Below are 20187 nucleotides of genomic sequence, written 5' to 3'. Positions count from 1 at the left end.
TGCAAATTAACATGGATTAACTACACACTTATAGACAGTAAATTGTGCGGCCCAGTCTAAACAGAGAATCTCCTTAGTTTGGTAGCTCAGTGTGGGCATGTGTGAACTTTGCACTGATGTTTATCTGTCACGCCTCAAACTGTGTGTAGAAAGTCATGCTTCCTGGAATGCAAATGTGAGTTCCTGGAAAGCCAATGGCATGGCATGATTCAAATGTGAGGTCTTCCTGAAGCACTTCATTCACAACTCCACAGTTTATGGCAGATAATTGGCCTTGGTGCTCCAGGTATGAGACCACATGTTGGTGTGATGAAATGAAACTTTATCCATCCCCTTGGGTACAGTGCATTGTTGCAGAATCAGTCAAAAATCAATAGATAAAGAAAACAATAGACAGGTTGTTTATAGGCATGCACTAGGTTAGACAGGTTGTTGATAGGCATGCACTAGGTTAGACAGGTTGTTTATAGGCATGCACTAGGTTAGACAGGTTGTTGATAGGCATGCACTAGGTTAGACAGGTTGTTTATAGGCATGCACTAGGTTAGACAGGTTGTTTATAGGCATGCACTAGGTTAGACAGGTTGTTTATAGGCATGCACTAGGTTAGACAGGTTGTTTATAGGCATGCACTAGGTTAGACAGGTTGTTTATAGGCATGCACTAGGTTAGACAGGTTGTTGATAGGCATGCACTAGGTTAGACAGGTTGTTGATAGGCATGCACTAGGTTAGACAGATTGTTGATAGGCATGCACTAGGTTAGACAGGTTGTTTATAGGCATGCACTAGGTTAGACAGGTTGTTTATAGGCATGCACTAGGTTAGACAGGTTGTTTATAGGCATGCACTAGGTTAGACAGGTTGTTTATAGGCATGCACTAGGTTAGACAGGTTGTTTATAGGCATGCACTAGGTTAGACAGGTTGTTTATAGGCATGCACTAGGTTAGACAGGTTGTTTATAGGCATGCACTAGGTTAGACAGGTTGTTTATAGGCATGCACTAGGTTAGACAGGTTGTTTATAGGCATGCACTAGGTTAGACAGGTTGTTTATAGGCATGCACTAGGTTAGACAGGTTGTTTATAGGCATGCACTAGGTTAGACAGGTTGTTTATAGGCATGCACTAGGTTAGACAGGTTGTTTATAGGCATGCACTAGGTTAGACAGGTTGTTTATAGGCATGCACTAGGTTAGATAGGTTGTTGATAGGCATGCACTAGGTTAGACAGGTTGTTGATAGGCATGCACTAGGTTAGACAGGTTGTTTATAGGCATGCACTAGGTTAGACAGGTTGTTTATAGGCATGCACTAGGTTAGACAGGTTGTTTATAGGCATGCACTAGGTTAGACAGGTTGTTTATAGGCATGCACTAGGTTAGACAGGTTGTTGATAGGCATGCACTAGGTTAGACAGGTTGTTTATAGGCATGCACTAGGTTAGACAGGTTGTTTATAGGCATGCACTAGGTTAGACAGGTTGTTTATAGGCATGCACTAGGTTAGACAGGTTGTTGATAGGCATGCACTAGGTTAGATAGGTTGTTGATAGGCATGCACTAGGTTAGACAGGCTGTTGATAGGCATGCACTAGGTTAGACAGGTTGTTGATAGGCATGCACTAGGTTAGACAGGTTGTTTATAGGCATGCACTAGGTTAGACAGGCTGTTTATAGGCATGCACTAGGTTAGACAGGTTGTTGATAGGCATGCACTAGGTTAGACAGGCTGTTTATAGTCATGCACTAGGTTAGACAGGTTGTTTATAGGCATGCACTAGGTTAGACAGGTTGTTTATAGGCATGCACTAGGTTAGACAGGCTGTTTATAGGCATGCACTAGGTTAGACAGGTTGTTTATAGGCATGCACTAGGTTAGACAGGTTGTTGATAGGCATGCACTAGGTTAGACAGGTTGTTTATAGGCATGCACTAGGTTAGACAGGTTGTTTATAGGCATGCACTAGGTTAGACAGGTTGTTGATAGGCATGCACTAGGTTAGACAGGCTGTTTATAGGCATGCACTAGGTTAGACAGGCTGTTGATAGGCATGCACTAGGTTAGACAGGTTGTTTATAGGCATGCACTAGGTTAGACAGGTTGTTTATAGGCATGCACTAGGTTAGACAGGTTGTTTATAGGCATGCACTAGGTTAGACAGGTTGTTTATAGGCATGCACTAGGTTAGACAGGTTGTTTATAGGCATGCACTAGGTTAGACAGGTTGTTTATAGGCATGCACTAGGTTAGACAGGTTGTTGATAGGCATGCACTAGGTTAGATAGGTTGTTGATAGGCATGCACTAGGTTAGACAGGCTGTTGATAGGCATGCACTAGGTTAGACAGGTTGTTGATAGGCATGCACTAGGTTAGACAGGTTGTTTATAGGCATGCACTAGGTTAGACAGGTTGTTTATAGGCATGCACTAGGTTAGACAGGTTGTTTATAGGCATGCACTAGGTTAGACAGGTTGTTGATAGGCATGCACTAGGTTAGACAGGCTGTTTATAGGCATGCACTAGGTTAGACAGGTTGTTGATAGGCATGCACTAGGTTAGACAGGCTGTTTATAGGCATGCACTAGGTTAGACAGGTTGTTTATAGGCATGCACTAGGTTAGACAGGTTGTTTATAGGCATGCACTAGGTTAGACAGGTTGTTGATAGGCATGCACTAGGTTAGACAGGCTGTTTATAGGCATGCACTAGGTTAGACAGGCTGTTGATAGGCATGCACTAGGTTAGACAGGTTGTTTATAGGCATGCACTAGGTTAGACAGGCTGTTTATAGGCATGCACTAGGTTAGAAAAGTTGTTTATAGGCATGCACTAGGTTAGACAGGCTGTTGATAGGCATGCACTAGGTTAGACAGGTTGTTGATAGGCATGCACTAGGTTAGACAGGCTGTTGATAGGCATGCACTAGGTTAGACAGGTTGTTTATAGGCATGCACTAGGTTAGACAGGTTGTTGATAGGCATGCACTAGGTTAGACAGGTTGTTTATAGGCATGCACTAGGTTAGACAGGCTGTTTATAGGCATGCACTAGGTTAGACAGGTTGTTGATAGGCATGCACTAGGTTAGACAGGTTGTTGATAGGCATGCACTAGGTTAGACAGGTTGTTGATAGGCATGCACTAGGTTAGACAGGTTGTTGATAGGCATGCACTAGGTTAGACAGGTTGTTTATAGGCATGCACTAGGTTAGACAGGTTGTTGATAGGCATGCACTAGGTTAGACAGGTTGTTTATAGGCATGCACTAGGTTAGACAGGTTGTTGATAGGCATGCACTAGGTTAGACAGGTTGTTGATAGGCATGCACTAGGTTAGATAGGTTGTTGATAGGCATGCACTAGGTTAGACAGGTTGTTTATAGGCATGCACTAGGTTAGACAGGTTGTTTATAGGCATGCACTAGGTTAGACAGGCTGTTTATAGGCATGCACTAGGTTAGACAGGTTGTTGATAGGCATGCACTAGGTTAGACAGGTTGTTGATAGGCATGCACTAGGTTAGACAGGCTGTTTATAGGCATGCACTAGGTTAGACAGGTTGTTTATAGGCATGCACTAGGTTAGACAGGCTGTTGATAGGCATGCACTAGGTATAAAACAATAAATACATGTCAAAAGGATACATAGCCTTCTTGGCTTGCAGCCAATTTGAGGTTGGGTTTCAGCAGAAATGTGCATGAGACACTTTGTCCATAGAAAGAGAATTGAAAAACGTTTATTTCACTGGCTAAAGCAATGCAGGGGAAAAAAGTGTAGTGCAGACCAGTCTTCTTCAGAAGAGTCGATTCTCTTTTCAACACTGTTTTTTTCACCTTTTCGTCTCCTGCTGAACAAGTTATTTTTTTTCATGTACAGATCTTTCACAATGGGCTCTATTACATAGCTTCAGTTTTGACCCTATATATCCTCATTGTGATCCTAGATTCACCTGTCTCTGTGCAAAACCCACTCCACTGGAAATGTTATCACCTAAGCTTCTCCACATGCCTGGGAAACTCCTGTTAATTCAGTTTTTGTTTGTTTTTTAATTCTCCTTAAGGTTGGAGATTTTGGCGATGCCAACAACTGGCCAACCCCGGGGGAGATCGCTACTAAAGACATGCAGGTGGGTGTTGTTTTTCTCAAGTTTTTATGCTTCCGCCGCCGATAGACAGGCCGGAGGCATTATGTTTTCCGGTTGTCCGTCCGCCCGTCCAATGTTCGTTAACGCGATATGTCAGGAACGCCTTGAGGGAATTCAGATTTGGCTCAAACGTCCACTTACACTCAAGGATGAACTGATTAGATTTTGGTCGTCAAAGTTCAAGGTCACTCGTGGGAAGGGCCGTGGTGAGGGAAAGGGGCGGGGCTAGGGAAAAGGGGCCATAGCTAGGGATAGGAAGGTCGTACAGTGTCTGGGTTTGTGGGCTGGCTAGAGAGAGTGGCTAGCCCACACATGGGCAAAATACGGCCCACGATGGCATTGCTTTTTTTTTTTTCTTTTTTTTTACACAGTGCACCTGAACTGAACATGCAAGATACCCGCTGAATAAGTGTCAAAATGTTCATGTCATTCTGGCCAATATTCATGTGTAAGAAATGGCTGTTCTACATTGAAGTAGAAATTTAAATAATTAACTCGTTGGTTTTGGATTTATTTAGCTTCAAGAGTGCATTTTTGTTCGTGTGACCCTCAACACAGGCTTTGAGAATCCCGGGCCACTTACTGATACTTATGCTTAAATTAACCCACTCATATTATGGTTTATTTCAAGTGGCTACTGGCTAGTGGAAATTCTAATTGGCTGGTAACTTTAAAATCTAGCAGCCATATTGGCAGGTGGTGGGGAGGGGGGTTGGGCTAGGGTAAAGGAGCAGTAGCTATGGACAGGAAGGTCATAGAGAGTTGAGGTTCCAGGGGTGGGTAGTGGGAATGGTTTGGGGATGTGCGTGGTTTAGCAGTAGGGGTAGGACTATTTCCCACATTGAAAACGAGTAGCTGTGTTGTTGAGTAAAGTTGCCATGAGGCTGAATGGCCACACCATTGCACTGTGGGCTTCATGTATTTGTGCTTGTATGAGTCTGGACAGACATGGCTGTAGAATGCTGACTTGTTGGCAGAGGCATACATCCGCAATGTGGTATTTCTAGTTCCATTTATTTAAAGATGGAGTCTGTATGAGAACAGGTTGGTAGACTGGTAGGCTGACTGGTAAATGAGAGATTCCCATTTCTGGGCCAGCGCTTCAGCACGTGCCCTACATCTGGCTTTGTCCACTAGGGGTGTGCCACCTTAGGCACCTCACGATTCGATTCGATTACGATTAAGGGTGCTACGATTCGATTAAAAAACGATTACGATTAATCACGATTACGATTTCGATGCATCTTTTCCCCATACAGGATTTCTTTGTCAGTATCTTTTTCCCCATACAGGATTTCTTTGTCAGTATCCATTAATTAAAGGAAACAAACAAATTTTACCTCCATTATCTTTTATTTACCGTAGATCAATCAGACCAAACACAATACATCCAAAACATTTTACATTTCCCACAACAAAAAGCTGCTCTTTACAGGTGAGATTATTTGAAATAAAGTGCCTTTAGAAACTTATTTTATTTTAACCAAAATTCTCTGCTGTTTTCACAGATTTAGGATTAATATAAAAAACAAATAGCTTATTCTGCTGTTTTCACAGATTTCTGTACTGGCAGGATTAATACAAAAATAGCTTATTCTGTATTCAGTAATAGAAAATAAAACTTTTAACCAAAATCCTCTGCTTTTTTCACAGATTTCGGTACTAGCATGTTTGTTTAATACAAAACAAATAGCTTATTCATAAATAATAAATAAAGACTTCCAAACAAAATCCTTTACAAATGACCAGTGAGCAGCATAGCATCATCCCACAACAAGCAAACGTTTTCCTATCCACAACCAAAAGCAGCTTTAAAACTAAATAAGTGGCGGATGAATAAAATAACAGAATTAACAGATTCACCCCTTCACCTCCCCTCTCCTTCACTGCCTCCTTCCTTCAGCCCTTCACCTCCTTTTTCACTGCCTACTTCCTTTAGCCCTTCACCACTTCACTTCCTCTCTCCTTCACTGCCTACTTCCTTTAGCCCTTCACCACTTCACTTCCTCTCTCCTTCACTGCCTACTTCCTTTAGCCCTTCACCACTTCACTTCCTCTCTCCTTCACTGCCTACTTCCTTTAGCCCTTCACCACTTCACTTCCTCTCTCCTTCACTGCCTACTTCCTTTAGCCCTTCACCACTTCACTTCCTCTCTCCTTCACTGCCTACTTCCTTTAGCCCGTTACGTGTCTTATCGCGATGCATCGAAGAAACGATTTTTCGGCACACCCCTACCCTGTATGCTTTCTTCAGTGATTCCAGTTTCCAGTACTTCGGTTTTGGTCTCGTTTTACAGTTAAGGAACTGCTTTCCGGGCGAAATACCGTATTTTTTGCAAATAAAGCAAAAAAAAAATTGGGGAGGGGGGGGGGAAATGCAATTTTTTGCAAATCGATAATTGAACATTGTGAATCGATTATATCGTATAATCGATTAAATCGATTATACGATTAATCGGCACACCCCTATTGTCCACCCCGATTTGGTCACCAATTTAGCGTCCACTCCTGTTGCTGCGATACAGCCAATCAGAAATTGGACGGCTCAGTGGTTAGTGCTGTTGCCTCACAGCAAGAAGGTCTCGGGTTCGAACCCCGGTCCATCCCAGGTCCTTTCTGTGTGGAGTTAGCATGTTCTCCCGTGTTTGTGTGGGTTTTCTCCGGGTGTTTCCTCCCACCATTAAAGAGATGTATGTTAGGGTTAAGACTCCTGTCAGTGCTCCTGACCAAGGCAATGGCAAAAAGAACTGGAGTTGGTCCCCGGGCGCTGCACTGTGGCTGCCCACTGCTCCTAGTTCTAGGAAGGTTCCTAGTAGAGGATGGGTCAAATGCAGAGGATGAATTTCCCTAAGGGGATAAATAAAGTATAACTTAACTTAAATGCGGACTGGAACAAGGAAATGCAGGAAACGCGTCTCCTTCCCACCAGAGCGTTTTGCAAGCTGTTTCCAGCTTGCAAAACGGAACAGAGTGCACTTGCGTCATCAACTATGCCTGGAGTTTATCCTCACCCATGTGTTGTCTATGTGGTTCGGAATGGTTGGCTTTCACAATCGGAACTGTGTTCCGTGCCCAGACTACCTTTTCAAGTGGATCCTGTCACGGTTCCCTGTTGCGAGCACGGAACGGAACGGAACGGAACGCAACGTTCACACTCATCAAATGTTCAGAAACTGGGGTCAATTTGGGGACAAGTGTGCTCGGGAACAGTACCTGGGCGCCAGTGAGAAAGCACCCTTACTCAACAATTCGACATTTTCTCGTCCAAAATAATCCAACACCGCCTCGCACCGCAGCATGAACATTTCCCCCCATATTCATTTGAGGTTTTTTTTATCACATTTTATTGTTAGAAGTATGCACATTTTTACAGCAATTGACTTTCACAGTTTTCCATTTTCACATTTTGGCTCATAGTAAACACCCCCCTCCCATTGGCTATTAATTAGTTGTTATAGTATCTGATGTGGTACAGTATTACGTTTACATAACACACAGAAAAAAGGACAATTAGAGGCAAAGTCAGGGACTACACAGGTGGAAATTCAGAAGCCACTGAGATTTTTTTTTCTTTTGCACATCAAAAACAATAAACTAAGCATTTAAACAAAGCTATACAATACAAATTGAGTTTCTGTATGACAATAACAACATTGAGAACATTCTTAACAGTATCTAAATTGTAGTAGCTGGGCTCAAGACAAGACTCCTGTCAATGTTTTTTCGAAATAAGATTAATGTAAAATGTATGGTCTTGTGACAGTAATCTACAGGTGCATTTTAAAGTCCCTGGAAACCAGAAATATTCCTTTATTATTTAGCATTTTGAGTTCATCACATCACAGGACCCTATGTTAATAAGCCACCAGCCAAATTTGAACGATGATGAACGTCGCAAAGTATATAAATTTAGGTTTGACAGTCATAGCAAAAGTCATGAGAATCAATTAGTTTTTAGAGTGTATTTTCTCCCACGGACTGTGTGGGCGTGTCCCATCTGCAGCAGGGAAATTTCTCTCTCTCTCTCGGAGGGGACCTCTCTCTCGGGGAGAGAAGGAGAGAGAGATAAGGAAAGAGACATGGGGTGTGTGTGTGTGTGTGTGTTCGCGCGTTGCTCCGCGCATAGCGTACTGAGAGGAAGAGATCTCTGTTCTGCCGCTGCGAGTGCACAGCGCTACTGTGTGTGTGTGTGTGAGTAACCTCGCGTCACCAGGCTGTGTGTCGAGCGCTATGCTGCCTGCTCTCTCTCTCTCTCTCACTAGTCCCGAGAGAGAGAGAGAGAGAAGGCAGCATAGCGCTCGACACACAGCACACAAAGTGGGAGGGAGACAGACAGACACTGAGCGAGCGCTGTGGGGCAAAGAACGGACAAAAGGAGAAGGGTGGATTGCGCGCGTGTACAAAGGTTATATAGAGCTTATGACGTCATAAGCTCCTGCATTTTAGCACCTCACGCACTGCTCTCTTCAATGAGGAAGTACCTTGTAGAATCTTGTAGAAAAGTGTCGATTTTAAGGCTTTGGGTTGAAAGTAACGTATAATAATTTCTGAGGCACACAATTACTAACATAAGACCCTAAATAACATAGTTAGAACGTTTTTGTGGATTTTGGTTTCCAGGGACTTTAAGTTCTTTGAACCAGAAGTAGAAATCAGCCACACACAAAAAGAGAGTAAGGAAAATCTCTAATTACATATTTAGCTAAATGTTTAAGGGGACAGTGTAGGTTATTTCATGATGAATTTATGATTTTGGAATAGTGCTAACTGGAAGAGATGTAATTACAACAATAGAAGTTGAAGAAAAGGCACCGTGAGGCTATAGAGAGGGGTGGGGTCCTTTTAACACATTCACTGCCAGCCGTTTTTTCAATACTGTAGGTAGCTTCTGCCAAGGTTTTTTTTTGACGATTCTGGCTCATCTTTCAAGAGCCGAGGATTCTTTTCTGCTAAGATTTTGTGAACACAAAATATCTCAAAAGAACTAATAGAATGTGTGCTTTCTCTGTCTAAAAGAGTTAGTTTGTAGAGTTAGTAGTTATGTAGACATTAGCAGTTGAATACAGCATGGTTTCAGCGTCTGAAAATTTAAGCTGAGATAAATGGCTTTTTGTGAAATTCGATAGAACAGTCACTTTAACCATTTATTTTTGGCGTAAGACGTCAGACATCTAAACAATAGTTTTGAACAGTAATTTCCTCCATAGCAGCAGGAAACCCCCTCTCCTTCAAACTCCTCCCTCCGTGTGTGTTTTCCTCCTCCCTCCGTGGCTGCAGCGGTACAAGCGAGGCTCTGCCTGTCTGTGCTGCCTGGCTGCTGGCGGCTGCTCTTTGGGCGAGTCTGCATGGGGCTCGTTCGTTTCGGTTGTGAGCTCAGCTGGAATGAAGCTGCGTGCGATTGTGGGCTTTCTGCCGGTGTTTCAAAGTGTGTTGCACCCATAATCTATTATGCAAATTTGCAATCCCCCATCGCCAGCTCCCAGCGCGATAATGCGCGAAAGCGAAAGCGTTTTCGCCAATCCATTTTACAGTATGAGAATGGTTTCCTCGCGCGTTCCCCTGCAGTTTTGGCTCGGCTTTTTCTAGTCTGGAGAGCACTGTCGCCACTTAGTGGGTCGGTGGAATGGGTTGTACACGTTCGGTGGCTCCCATATTTATATAGGAGATGTAAAAGGGTTAGATCAACGTCCCACCGTCAAAATGTTTTTTTTTTTTTTTTTGGACGAGTTGACTCGCCATTGGCAGTCAACCGTTGATTTCTGCTTGACGAGTTGACTCGCCAATGGCAGTGAACGTGTTAATGTGACAAATACACATCTTTTCGATAATTAAAATACACACACACACCTCACAAAGTTATTGTGTATGGATGTGAGTATTATAATAAAATGTTTTATTAAATTCCAAGTACATAATTAAATAATTATTTTCTACTGCTTTCTTACCCTACTGATTTTCCATTATATCCTTCATACTTTGCCTCCGAGAGCCCTCCAGATTAACAATGCCGCGGCCTGCCAACAGGCTCATCAACGCTTTTCCACGCTGGCCATATGCTAGGATTCGACAGTCTTGTTTTCCTTGGTTGCCAGGTTCTTTCTAGTCTACACCCTCCTGGTATCTGTGGTGTCCTCAGCTCTGTCACATTGCCCTTGCGCTGGAGGCAACCTGACCTCATGCAAATTGGCTTGAAATTGAGGAAACCCTTATACTATTTATTTATTTATTTATTTATTTATTTATTTATTTATTTATTTATTTATTTATTTATTTTACAGTCCATCCACTTTGCGGGGAAGCAAAGGAAAATAAACTGCAGGAATCCAAAGCTACTTTCACAAACACACGGTATCTAACACAGACATACAGAGTCAGTGTACACAGACTTACATCCTCCCTACACCGGTAGATAGACAAGACAATTCCACATTTCCCTCTCTCTCTCTCTCTCTCTCTCTCTCTGTCTCACTCACTCACTCACACACACACACACACACACACACACACACACACACACACACACACGCGTGATTTCTATTCGCACATAGGATAAGCAATAACCGCGCCCTGTGGTGCCGGGATTGGCCAGGAGCATTGAAGCTTGGGACTAAAGCACCTGGGTTTTTTCATCTTTTAAAATAAAGATGTTTCAAAAACTATTGCTTGTTACATTTTCAGTGCTGTACCTTTTCTCCGGGTAAGAATTGAGCTTGAAATTAACGATATGATACATTATATTATATGAGCTATGAACGTGAACACAACACCGTTTATATTATTGCATGTTTTTGTAGATTGTGTACATTGTGTAGATTACAATTATTATGCTTATTATTATTATTATTATGCTAAGGAAGGTAGGTGACCATAATTCATTTCAATGTCCGCTTTCGAAATCGCTGTCCGTTCTCAAGAGCTATTCAGTTGGTTCATGAAATCGCTGGGCTGCGTGCCCTCCAGTGTTGCTCCTGGCCAATCCCGGCGCCACAGGGCATGGTTATTGCTTATCCTATGTGCGAATAGAAATCACGCCACACACACACACACACACACACACACACACACACACACACACACACACACACACACACACACACACACAGCTGGATCTTGGCTGTAGATATCAACACTTTTTTTTAAGGTACAGCAGTTTGTTCTGGCTCCAGAAAAAAGTCTACCATCGTATCATTCTAACCACACTCGTTAGGGCTGTGAATCTTCACTGGCCTCCCGATTCGATTCGATTACGATTCATCTGTCAACGATTCGATTCGATTAAACGATGCATCACGATGCATCGCGATGCATCTTAAATCGATGCATCACTTTTTCCGCAATACAGGATTTATTTTTTCTCACTTTCTTTTTTCTCACTGTGTGGCTACTTTTAAAATAAAAGTGCATTTGGAATTGCATTGTATTATGATCCATAATTAAAATAAACAACTGCATGTACTTACATTCTATTTTATTTGATTATAAAAAATAAAAAATATTTTTTTTTTTTTTTTAATAATCGATTTTTGATATTTGTTAATCGATGCAGAATCGTGCACGTCCGCATCGCGATGCATCGTATAATCGATTATTTTTGACACCCCTAACACTCGTGGCAAACCCCCCCTGATCAGAGGCAAATCACGTTGGCTCAGCGCTCGCAAATCAGCGCTCGCTTGTTAAGTGTGAACTGTCCACAGATGCGAGCGGGGAGCTTCCCCGAGCACTCACCGATCAGTCACAGAGGTCTGACGGATATCTAGCCTCCTTGATATTTGGTCGTGTCGGAGAAGCCATTCAACCAGCTGCAGCCAATGAGAAGCACAAGAGAAGCTGTCATCTAGCAGCTCCCTGAATCATGCATCCATGAATTTGTCTAAAAAATATTTCCACAGGAGAGTTTCCTCTGTCCTGTTTATAACTACAGTTTTTAGTTTTGCAGTGCTGCTCGACATAAGGATTTATCAGGAGGACTGCCTCTATTCTCCAAACAATGTCACTGTATGAAGCAGCCTGGCACAGCTGGTACCTGTTGACTGCTCTCTGTGCTGGCTGGAGAGGAAGCCGCACCCTCTGTGAATCAGTGATAATTATGATAAGCCTGAATTGTGTTATTTAGACCGGACTGTATGCCCTCTGAGCACTGGGCAAGTGGTCTGAGGAGCAAAGACAGAAAAAGTATTGATGTTGTGAGAGCGCATGTTTGTAAATAAAGCCGGCTAAAAAGCCTTGGGTGATACTCCTTGGATGGAAGACTGGTGCTGGAGGACCAGTAGGAGGTGATCTTCCCCTCTGGTCTGATGAATAATCACCCCAATGCCCCAGGGCAGAGACAGGGACTCTGTGCTGTGAGTGAGCACCTTCTATCAGATGAGACGTTAAACTGAGGTCCTGACTCTCTGTGGTCATTAAAGATCCCATCGGCATCGGCAATCTTCGCAAGAGTAGGGGTGTAACCCCGGTACCCTGGCTAAATTCGCACACAGGCCTTCCTTCCATCATGGACACCTAATCATCCCTTGATACTTAATCTCCGCCGTGACAGCTGATGTGTGGCAAGCGTTCTGGCGCAAACTGGTTTTGGTGATGGTTTTATTAAAACTAGTACAGTGCCCGTTCCCCAATGCACCACCCCGTGGGCGCTCCCCCCCCGCACACACACTGCACTCTGTCAGGTCCCCCTAAGTGCAAGTTTGAAGTCGATCCGACAAATGGTTCTCGAGATACGCGAAGGACAGACATACAGACAGTCCTGGAATAAGTCCAAATTGCATGAAATGCGGCACCGCACTCCATCGGGGTCCGAGCAGCGCACTCCCCAAGTTTGAAGTCACAATCGGACAAATGTTTCTCGAGATAAACTGCTTTTTGTGTTGCCAGTAGGTGGCACTATGTCAAATTGCAAGAAATTCTGCACTGCTCTATGTCAGGTTCCCAGCAGCACTACTTCGAGTTCCCAGGAGCACACTCCCCAAGTTTGAAGTCAATCGGATGAACGGGTCTCAAGATAAACGTCTAGAGAAAGTGCGCTGCGCCCAGCGTCTATTTTCAGAGTGCGCTCCAGCGTTTTGTGCGCCCGACTCCCAGCGCTTCCAGCTGAAAATAATTTAACTTTTCAGAAAGACCCTGGTGTCGTGTGCTCCTTTTCTGGCATCTAATCATATGGAGAAACTATCGCAACAGAGACAGAAAGGCTCAATTGTGGGAGCAGATTGGCTAGACACTTAATATTTCTGGTGAGTGTTGTGCTTACTGCTTTTAATAACGTAGCGTACCTGTGTTGTTAGCTTGCTAGCTGTCAGCTATCAAGCTACTACCGCACTGAACTAACGTTAGTTTCAGACTGCTTCCTTGTATAGTGCACTAGGATCAGCGCTCCCCAGCCCACTCCCAGCGTTTAACAGTCGGAAAAAGACGCTAGGAAAAAGACGCTAGGAAAGAAATCCTCAGGGACTTCTACAGAGGCACCATTGAAAGCCTGCTGACTGGCTGCTTCACCGCCTGGTACGGGAACTGTACCACCATGGACCGCAGGGCGCTACGGAGGGTGAGGCGCGCAGCCCAGCACGTAACAGGAGATGAGTTGCCAGAACTGCATGAACTGTATAACCAGCGGTGCCTCAGGAGGTCCCTGAAGATCATCAAAGACACAAACCATCCCCACAACAGCCTGTTCTCCCTGCTACCCTCAGGGAGGAGATACAGGGTTCCAAAAGCACGCACAAATCGCTTGAGGAACAGTTTCTTCCCGCAGGCCACGAGACTCCTTAACATACACAAATAGTGTAGTAGTCGTACCGTACCGTACTGCAGCTGCTACCATTATGTATGCCTAATGTTTAATTGTATGTTTAATAAGGTACATGCTATTTGCACCTGTATGTCAAATACGTCGAATTTAAAATGTCTGAACACGTCTAACGTATGCACAATGCCTAATGTTTAATTGTATGTTTAATAAGGTACATACTATTTGCACTGTATGTCAAATACGTCGAATTTAAAATGTCTGAACACGTCTAACGTATGCACATGACATGTGCACCTATGTGCAATGAATATGCCACTGACTTGTCTTATCGCTATTCTGCCTTATTGCCTATTGCTGCTTAGTATTGCCTATTGATGCCTATTGCTCATTGCTTGTTGCCTATTTGTACTATGTCGTAAACGGAGTCCACAGCACAAGAATTTCACACGTGATACTTGTACCATGGAGTGACAATAAAAATCTTGAATCTTGAATCTTGAATCTAGGTGGACACAGGCCCTAAGGCTCTCCCTGCAATTGTCCGTCGATGCGCACATACAGAAAAAATAAATAAAACCAATCCGGAGTTGGAACAGCCACCCTCGAGCAGAACAGCTGTTTACTTCTGCGTCCAGAATGTCCAGATCCACAAGGACGCGTTTTGTGTCATTCTGAGATGGAAGAGCCCGGAATAAAGTGCAGAGCTCTCGGCGCAGGAAAACATGAAGACAAGGTAAAGGCTGCCCATCTGCATATATTACCCACATTGTAATGATACAAAGCTGGTTGAAAATGGGCAAAGCCTTCCTTAAGTATCACAAACAGGCATCAGCTCAGGATTGGTCAGACTGAAACAAAGCCCACTTGCATGTCTTTAGTGCAGTGTGTCTGGCAAAGAGGATTTTCCAGATACAAACCCACAGAGGTGGCAAAAAAAGAAGAAGAAAGCATACGCTATACTGATGACTGCACACAGCACGTGGCGCCTCATGGTAAACAAGGAAGTAACTTTGGTTATACTCTGTTAGTTTGGTTACTCTTTGTTTAGTCTCACTTGCCAGCCTCCCCTCACTTCCGTGAGAGGAGTCTGGCTGCATGTAAACAGGCTGCTGGCATAAGCCCTCCCCTGCTCTACAGCTGCTCTCCCATTGGGGGCGACCATTTCAGTCGCTGCCGGCATTTCCGCTCCCCGCTTACAAGCTCATTGGCTCCAACCATGTCAATCAGAGCGGCTTCTGCTCCCTCCTCCCTGTGTGTCACTGTAAATAGTCCCCTGCCGCCGCAGTGAAAACACCGTTAACTACCTAGCAAGCTAACGGTAGAAACCTACACGCTAGCTTGTTGCTACATGCTGAAAATGTTAGATTGTTGGAAACTATTTTCCAATGGCACTGCCGCTAAGCGCCGCCCATCGAAATTCCAAAATGGTGACCAGCACTGTCAGACTCCTCTCACAGAAGTGAGGGGAGGCTGGCAAGCAAGACTACTCTTTGTTAGGTCTCGGTGTGTGGATTTACTACAAAAATGACCATTTCACGTCACTTCTGATTATTATTTTATTGCGTGGTGAGTACACCAGTCACAACATGTACATGTGAGTGTTTCTGGTGCCTTTGGAATGTGTATTTTGGGCGACTGAACAGAGTAGGCAAAAGTACCACCAGTGTTGTGCTGCCATAGAGTACCGCAGGGATGACGTATTTTTGTAGTCGGTTCTTCACTGTTTCTGCCTATGGGATGGGATTTTTGAATGGGTTTTTGGCGCGATGCTTCAAATAAGGTCTGTGGGCAACGCAAGCTTATTCAAATGCGAACCAGTGTTCAGCGAGATAATCTTCACACATGAGGACCACTTTCATGAGTTTTGAAGCGTAAATGCGAGCCCTAGAAGTAAAAAGCTCATGCTAAAGCGCCCGGCATGGTTTTGCGCAGCCTCGACTTGGAGCCTTGCCGCCGCCGAGCGGCGACAGCGAGACTGTGCATACTCGAACGTAACTCATTCAGAACACGTCCAAAACGTTATCGAGTCGTTTACCAAGAACTTGCAATCATGTCGCTGGGGACATTTTATTGTCCCTCCATTTCAAAACTCATTTCGGTGAGTCTGCAGAAGGATATGCTAGATGAGGGACAAGCACTGTTAAATGAGGAAATGGCATTTCCTCATTCCTCACAAGAAAGAGTTGACGCCGCGGAGTAGGGCTGCACGATATGAGGAAAATCTGCGATGTGCGATAACACTGTTCAATATTGCGATGACGATAGGACCTGCGATAAATAAAAAAATGCTATAAACAAAAATATTAATGGGTAGGGGTGCTCCGATCCGGCTAAGCCACGATCCGATCCGATTCCGATTCCTGGGGTCACGATCCGATTCCAGAATCGATTCTCGATTCCAGAATCTAGAATCGATTCTCAATTATGTAGTTTTATATTGCAATAACACACAAAGGTAAATCTAAGACAAAAAATGACAAATGTATTAATGCTGAACTTCAAATTCAACTTCTGAAGTATTACAGTGAGGGCCTAAATTCATTTTGCAATATGAGTGTGTTAATTTAAGCATACGTATCAGTAAGTGGCACGGGATTCTCAAAGCCTGTGTTGAGGGTCATACGAACAAAAATGCACTCTTGAAGCAAAAAAAAATCCCAGTTAATTATTTACATTTTTACTTCAATGTAGAACAGTCATTTCTTACACATGAGATTACTTTTAGCCTTTTAGTCATAACGATTATTGAAAGATATTCCATATTCCAGACTGAAATGTTATAACAGAAGTGGAGTATTGGCCAGAATGACATGAACATTTGGACACTTATTCATTATATATATATATATATATACTGTATATATATATATATATTGCGATAACACGTGACTTTTGCGATGTGTTCATCACGTATTTTCATATCGCGATGACGATGAAAATACGATTAATCGTACAGCCCTACCGCGGAGTGACATTTTCGAGGAGCTGCATGCCCCCTACGCCGAGCTGCGGCGATAGGACGCCCAGCTGCGGCGACCCCCTCGGCGCAGTCAGCGCCGTCGATTTCGCTCGAGCATAATTTGCGCTTAAGCTATTCCAGAACTACACACAGTGTCGCATAGGCTTCCACGTCACGTCACCACAGCCAAATTCAACGTGGAGTGTTGTTGATGTGTGCGCTGCTGTGCACTGATAACCCGGGCTGAACCAGGTGAGGGAATTTCCGTGTTCGTCCTTTGAAGTGATGACGTTATTGACGTATAATATCCCTGTTGACTCAGTGTAGTCTCATTTAGCCATTTGCTAGCTAGCCGCCCTTTTAACGGCACGTAAAAGCTTCAAAACTCATAAAAGTGAAAATTATCCTGCTGAACACTGGTTCGCGTTTGAATAAGCTTGCGTTAACCACAGACCTCATTTGAAGCATTGCGCCAAAAACGCATTCAAAAATCCCATAGGCAGAAACAGTGAAGAACCCGGAAGTGTTAGCATCTATGTTTCCGGACTCATTCCTGCGGCTCTCTATTGTAGCACTAAGCTCAGTAGCAGTGAGGGCTCTACTGCTGTTTCTACTGCACACAGACTGAAGATAAAGGCATCTACATTCTGCTTTTCATATCGGCAATATGGCAAATGGCCTAAAGACTCGAGATTGTCCACGTTGGTATGAAGCATGCACTTGCCTAATTTCCATACAAAAATTCGGAAGGTGGAAAAAAATAATACGTGTGGACTACCACGAGGCTGTAGTCACTTTTTAACCTCATTTTTGTGTGGAAATTGGGCAAGGATACTCTTCATATCAACATATGGACTATTATTTTGATTGTAAAGTATGAGGGCATCTCATCAGAATTGGATTTCGAGTCAGCAGGGCTATCATTTTCTAATGATATCAAACGGAGAAAAGCGTTTGTGAGGATGTAACCAGCAAATGTTTTTACTTGATAGATTAAAACGATGAATCACTTATCAGACTTATAATAGCTTACTTGACCGTTGATTGATTGATTAATTTAACGAATTGTTTCATTGTTTCAGCGCCTCACTAAAAGTCCCCAGGCAGTATCAGTTCCGCGTGAACAGAGCAGGGAAGAATCTTCTCGGTGCCGGTCACTTACAGTACAGTAGCTATGTGTCAGACATACCCCAACCCCCCCACCCACCCCCCAAAACCACCACACACACACACACACACACACACACACACACACACACACACACACACACACACACACACACACACACACACAGGATGGGTCTAATTTGTGCCCTGTTAGAGTAGCAGCAGCAGGCAGTCACCCGGGGCAGGTGGCTGCTTCTATTTCTGAAGCCCCAGAGCTCCATTGACGATAATGTGTCACCGGCTGGGCGACCCCCCCCCCCCCCCCCTCATTTTCGACAACCAGGTCTGAACAAGTACCCTTCTTGCTTCAAAAGTCATAAAAGTGGTCGTCGTTTGTGAAGATTATCCACATACCTTATTTCATGCATTTACCCGAAATCCCCATACTAAAATCCCATTGCCTTACGAACCAGCATGGCGGGGATTTCCTACTTCCGGACTCATCCCTGCGGTTCTCTATAAGTGAAAGTGAGGGGGGGGGGGTGTGGACTGTGCGTGTGTATATATTTTGTGTGTATAAATAAATATGTAATATACCACAGCTGTAAGGTGCTGGAGAAGCTAGAACATGCTTGAAAAGTGCTTGAATTTGACTTTGGAAAAGGTGTAGGAACCCTGTCTGAGCGTAACATGAGGGAGCGTGCATGTCCCCGTGCTCCTGCCAAGAAGCCCGAGGAGGAAAATGTGGGTCACGTCATCAGAGCCAGGAATAACTGTAGAGACTGGGCCAAGGCCTGGGAAGGGATGCCCTTTTAGGGATCCCCTATGACACCACCCCTGGATCTGTGCTGCAGCTATTCTTAGCCCCCCTAAATGTTACGTGGACGGCATACTCCAAACGCCCGTTGGAGTATGCCGTCCACCACGTAACAGTTAAAGCTGTAAATCAGTCTGTTAATTCCACAAATTACGCACACTGTGAATTTTATACTGAAATATGATAGTGGAGAGGTTTTTTGATTGCAGGGTTAGCGTATGTCACTGTGATAATGGCATGGTAAGTTTAAACTTGCAATTTTGATGCAATAAAAGTTGCTGTTGTCTGGATTTTACCGTTTTGATACTCTTAACTATCACATACTATACGTCTGTCCGCCAATTTATTTGGTGTCATTTGTCCAATTTCAGAATTTGATTCTCTCTACACTACCAGACAAAGGTTTGGACCCACCTGATTTAACGTTATTTTTTTGTCTTTTTCAATATCTTAAAGCCATTTTGATCTAAAGTATTATGCTTAAACACTTGAAATTAGTTTATTAGACAAATACAAATAGTGAAGTTGATGCCTATGTATGAATTTATTTTTCAAGCCATTGCCTGTCCATCAAGGCAAAGGGTGGCTACTTTAACACATTCCCCGCCATTGACGTGTTTTTACGTCAATCCGTGTTTTCACTGCCATGCGAAAGATGCCGCTCTTGGCCACCTTATGAAGTGCTACTATGTATATATACTAGGGGTGTCACGGTACACAAAAGTCAAGGTTCGGTACGTACCTCGGTTTTGGGGTCACGGTTCGGTACGAATACGGTACAACGGGGAAAAAAGAAACAAATCCCAAATTCTGTTTTTTTCCCTTTGAATTTTTCTGAATTCTGTGTTTTGCTTTTTACGCACATTTTACCATCAGCAATAGTGTCTAATAAGTGGGAATGAATAAATGTCCACTATTTAATAAGATCTAGGCAATCCACACAAAAAGGTTTTACTCTAGAGCAGTGATTTTCAAAGTGTGGGGTGCGCCTCCCTCTCAGATGTCTGTATTCCAGCTGTTTGACAGGGCAAAGGCATTTCCCCCCACTTTAAATCTTTATTGTACACAAGTTTGTAAACAGAGCGCATGTGTGGAGTAGCCTAATACTCCCACCAACCCCTCCCCCACTGTCTGACAGACAGCGGGTGGGTTTCACTTTCCCAGTAAGTACGGGAAAGAACCCTGTCAGCGCCTTAACGTTATTGGATGCGAGTTATTCTTTACCATAATGATTACGTTCGGTCATCTAATGGATTATTGAAACATGACAAGGAGTCATCCCCTCTTCCTCACCGCATCTTGCTTGTCATCCCACGCGATGTAAGTTGCTTGTTTAGAAGTTAACAGCTTTGTCAGTGTTATGTAACGTTTAGCCGCAACGCGCACCTATAAAGGACTTTGTCGCTGCTAC

General features: G+C 43.7%; 1 protein-coding gene across 2 annotated transcripts in view; it reads left to right on the top strand.

Annotated features, from left to right (window-relative positions):
• larp1 (La ribonucleoprotein 1, translational regulator) overlaps positions 1–20187 on the top strand; it is a 149648-nt gene that overhangs the window by 42092 nt on the left and 87369 nt on the right. For both annotated transcript variants that reach the window (XM_083647755.1, XM_083647754.1), the window contains exon 3: positions 4062–4127. In XM_083647755.1, coding sequence (XP_083503881.1) covers positions 4062–4127 — 66 coding nt within the window. The remainder of the gene's footprint in view (positions 1–4061; positions 4128–20187) is intronic.

The sequence above is a fragment of the Poromitra crassiceps genome (assembly GCF_964638095.1).
Source record: "Poromitra crassiceps genome assembly, chromosome: 1".
Taxonomy (NCBI): domain Eukaryota; kingdom Metazoa; phylum Chordata; class Actinopteri; order Beryciformes; family Melamphaidae; genus Poromitra; species Poromitra crassiceps.
This window is presented reverse-complemented; position numbering and strand designations above follow the sequence as displayed.